The following is a 4730-nucleotide window of genomic DNA, read 5'->3' on the forward strand; positions in this document are numbered from 1 at the left end:
CCATAAAATTATTTTCGTTGCTACTTCATAACTGTAATGTTGCTACTGTTATAAATCGTAATGTAAATATCTGATATACAGGATGGTCTTAGGCGACCCCTGTGAAAGGGTCGTTCAACTGCCAAAGGGGTCGCGACCCACAGGTTGAGAACCGCTGGACTAGACTATGTGGAACCAACAAAACTACGTAGGCTGTTGGGCAGTTATGTTCTGTTTTCACAGATAGGCTAACCCCCCTGCTCTTGCCATTTGATGTTTAGAAGCTGAAACACACGGAGAGTGACAAGCTGCAGGTGCAGATCCAGGCGTACCTGGACAACGTGTTTGACGTGGGAGCTCTGCTGGAAGACGCCGAGACCAAGAACGCAGCCTTGGAAAGGGTGGAGGAGCTGGAAGAAAACCTCTCTCATGTAACTACTTCCCAGAAAAGGAAAACATGTCTGTGTTTCAAGGGGTGCAGAGCAGAATAAGTGTCCGCGTTGGTGGCCATGAATGACAGGACGTGGAGTGTAGGGATGAGCTAGGGAGCTGTCAGAGGCCACTCGGGGTTCCCTCAGGAAGGCAGGTGCGTTACTTCACACTCCGTGGGATCGTGGCCTCGACTTAGCACACCTGCCCTGTGTCTGCCGAGTCCACATTCCCTGGCCACGTTGCTGTCGGCACAGGAGAGCTACGTGATAAGCATTACCTAGAGCCGTGGTCGGCAAACTGCGGCTCGCGAGCCACATGCGGCTCTTTGGCCCCTTGAGTGTGGCTCTTCCACAAAATACCACGTGCGGGCGCGCACGTACAGTGCGATTGAAACTTCGTGGCCCATGCGCAGAAGTCGGTATTTTGTGGAAGAGCCACACTCAAGGGGCCAAAGAGCTGCATGTGGCTCGTGAGCCGCAGTTTGCCAAGAGCCGCAGTTTGCCGACCACTGACCTAGAGGGAATTGCGACTCAAATATGTGCACTTGGCCCGAGGTGAATAAGTTTCTTCTGAATATGAGTCACCTTCTACCGAATGTGTCCACACAAGCCCGTGGACAGGGCGTCTGGTGGCTTCCTGATGCCGGTCTGCTCATTCCTGCCTTGTGGCTACTCAGGTTCTAAATAGATTCGCTTCAACAATGAGCCTTTTCAGGGGAATCGGTGCACTTTCCACATGGCCTGCTCTTTCAGGCAGCATGTCCTCTCAGTGTGATGTTTGCACTGTCTCAGGGCTGGGACTCGTTTTCCATTCAGGGGGTTTTCTTGCTGTGGACCCAGGAGGATGAGAGGTTATTCATTTGTTCATCCGCGCAGCTGATACTGTATAATACTGCAAGAATGAATGGAAAAACGGTGCTGCTTAAAAACCCAGGCCTTGTGAGGACTCGATTCTTCTGCTGGATCCTGCCAGTGTCCTTGATTATGAAAAGAGTTATCTCTTTTGGAGGGACATTTATTTTCCCCTTTGAACATTTCTTTTCCTCCACATTTTCTTAGTTCCTAGTGTTACCTGTGTTTAATGTCCTTCACCTTTTCCCGTCACTCTGCACATGTGCATCTTCGTGGCTGTGGTTAAGCCAAGTTGCCAGAACTCCCAGCGCGGGCTGTGCCTGGCAGACACCTGCTTGGGAAGAGCATTTACAGGCTTAGTGTTTCTTCCCTTAAGACAGTGGTCAGCAAACTGCGGCTCGCGAGCCACATGCGGCTCTTTGGACCCTTGAGTGTGGCCACGAAGTTTCAATCGCACTGTACATGCGCGCCCGCATGTGGTATTTTGTAGAAGAGCCACACTCAAGGGCCCGCAGTTTGCCGACCACTGCCTTAAGAGATTTGCATGGTATTCTGACCTGATCGATGTAAGTCTCTCCTCGTCCCTTCCCCCTGCCTCCCTGATTTTCTTCACTTGCGATCGCTTTCAGGGAGAGCTGAGAAGTGCGAAGCTGCTCAGTTCTAGAGCCTCACGTGGAGGGTAACTGTCTGACCCATGGCTCACCCGGTCCTGCTCTGGAAGCCTCTGCCAGCATTGCACGACCAGACCTGTGTCACCCACTTTTGTAGCAGGCCACCTGTGTGCTTGAACGGCCCCTCCAAAGTGGCTTTTAATATTTGGGTAGTTTGGATCCAAACAAGCAGTCGTATTTTTTCAACTGGTTACCTGTAATAACACAGCCGAGTTTTCTGGATCAACAGTTTTCAAAACCTTTTCTCGGGGGGAAAGGTGGGCTTCCTCCTCCCTCACCCGTTCTTCTCCAGCCCCTGCAGAAATGGAGAGAGACGTGAAAGAATTAACGTATGGGTTTTATTAAGGACCGTATATCAATTAATTCCCATTAAAAACAGAATGTATTCAGAGCCATTACATAAATATTAACATTTCCGTAAAACAGCCTGTGGAGCACACACAGGGCTGTGACGGGCCCCTTCCGGGCTCTGAGCGACTCCACTTGCTGAGGACCCAGGCGCTGATCAGGGTGACCCTGGGTTGTGACACGGCCTCCCTTTCAAACCTTACAGTTGTCTGAAAAACTGCAAGACACGGAGAACGAAGCCATGTCCAAGATCGTGGAACTGGAGAAGCAGCTCATGCAGAGGAACAAGGAGCTGGATGTGGTCCGAGTGAGTGTGACGGTGACAGCGGCCCCGTGGGCACCGTGGGGAGGGCACTCCGGCCTTCGTCTGGCCGAGCCTGCATGTCAGAGGAATGTACTGGGGCAGCCTATCTGTTGGGACTATTTCCGCGGTGGTCCTCCAAGAAAAGTGCACAGTTGTGGGCTTTACACGTGTGTGTGCAAGCAAACGCTCCGGGCAGTATGTCCTTATCACAGGTTTTGGGAGCAACGATATTTTCCCATCTGGATGAGTCGGAGTTGATTATGTAGACCCCTCATTTGGTTAGAAATAAAAATACAGCATGGATTTAATTCATGCCACTTATTTATTTTCAATAGAACTTGCATTTCTTTGTTACTTGGCTTCACTTCTATGTGAAACCAGATTTGGTGGTTGCCATGGAAATGGTGAAATCGCAACCCAGGCGAGACCTAATGGCATTCACAAAAAAAAAAAAAAAAAAAAAAGGAAAGAAAAAAAGGCAAAGCAAAACCAATCCATTTTACTATCAGATAAGCACAGCTATTTGATTTGGCGCTAGCATTGTTTTACCTTCCGTGTCAGGTATTTATGGAGCCCCATCCGTGTGTTTAGAATCGTAGGGAACATAAAACCACCGAAATGCCTGGAGGGTGTTCAGGCAAATGGCTTGCCTTTGCACCACCATTAATGAAATGGCACGTTTTATGCGATGGTTATCGTGTCTGTGTGTGTTGCTTGATCGTCTGACATGTCCTAGAGTTAACTCTAGGAAACTTACTTTCTGGCACGCCATCGAGACAGAGTTGTAGCATATGGACTCAATTCAAGGGCAGACTCTCAGATGATTAATCATAGACAGGGTGTGAAGAATGTCTCCCTGCCTGCTGGAGGTTTGTGGTGAGAGGTCCCGTGTACGAGGCCCAGCAAGTCGGTGCCATAAAATCCTCTCGCGGGCCTCTGTGAGCCCCCAGTAAAAGGAACTGGGACAGCCTTTGAATTGAAATGGTAACTTCTTTGTTTTCTGCTAAAAACCTAGACAGAAATAAGTGATCAGAGGAGGGAAGCACTGGCCCGTTTGTTAACTGTATTCCCGGACGGAAAAGGTTGCAGCCATGGCTGTCCTGCGCTTGGCCAGGGGCATTGTGAAGGCTGGGGAAACCCGTTCAGGGCCAGCCAGCCCCTGGTCACTCTTCAGCAGGCTATCCCACATCTTGCAGATTTTTAATCCACTCTGACTTCCGTCCAAGGCTAATGTAGGGCCCCTTTGGCTACTGCTAGCTGATGTATCCAGAGTTAAAATGAATTTTAAAGTAAGTGAAAGGAAAACTTGCTAGACCACCGGAATATCCACTGGATATCCCAAAATCAGCTCCAAAATTATATCTGGGTCATCTCTGCTCTGTGCCTCTCCCCCCTGCAGGGAAAGTTGAGCCTTAATTAAATGAAAGAACCACATTAGCAATAAGAATTGCTAACATATATTGCATGCATTGCCAGTGAGCAAACAATAACGAATGGGACTTTATAGGTTCTGGCTGAGTTCCATAGAATTCCTCTATACGAGTATCCTTTTTCTTTTCTTTCTTTTTTTTCCTTTTGGCTATTTTCTTTGTCCTCAGTTTGCCAATCTGGTGGTGAGAGGCAAGCGTGTCCTGTGAAGACAAACTCTTGACCGTGGACTCTTTTGCAGGAAATCTACAAAGATGCAAATACCCAGGTTCACACCTTAAGGAAAATGGTCAAAGAAAAAGAAGAAGCCATTCAAAGACAGTCTACCCTGGAAAAAAGGATTCATGAACTGGAAAAACAAGGGACCATTAAAATTCAGAAGAAAGGGGATGGGGACATCGCCATACTGCCGGTTGTGGCTTCCGGCACGTTGTCCACGGGCTCGGAAGTAGCAGTGGGACCAGTAACGGGGGCTGCTGCCTCGGGACCCTTGCCCCCTCCTCCCCCACCTCTACCTCTGTTGTCAGATGCATCTGAAACAGGTAAGAAGCCTTGGCGGGAGAATTGGGTGGGATTGGGATATTTGTTCTTCTTTCCTTTACTCACTGCTCACTGATGTTCTCTGTGTGCACGCGGCCTATTGCCGGAAAAACCATTCCCCTGTTTTCAAAGTCAATTTGTTTCTTTTCTTTTGCTAGTGCAAAATGGTCCGGTAAC

At 48.9% G+C, this 4730-nt stretch overlaps 1 protein-coding gene across 1 annotated transcript in view; it reads left to right on the plus strand.

Moving 5' to 3' along the window:
* Positions 1-4730, plus strand: part of FMNL2 (formin-like 2) — a 264681-nt gene that overhangs the window by 230500 nt on the left and 29451 nt on the right. Inside the window, exons 12-14 of the mRNA XM_014534048.1 lie at positions 261-410; positions 2487-2588; positions 4255-4523. Coding sequence (XP_014389534.1) covers positions 261-410; positions 2487-2588; positions 4255-4523 — 521 coding nt within the window. The remainder of the gene's footprint in view (positions 1-260; positions 411-2486; positions 2589-4254; positions 4524-4730) is intronic.

The sequence above is a fragment of the Myotis brandtii genome, unplaced genomic scaffold, assembly GCF_000412655.1.
Source record: "Myotis brandtii unplaced genomic scaffold, ASM41265v1 scaffold125, whole genome shotgun sequence".
Taxonomy (NCBI): Eukaryota; Metazoa; Chordata; class Mammalia; order Chiroptera; family Vespertilionidae; genus Myotis; species Myotis brandtii.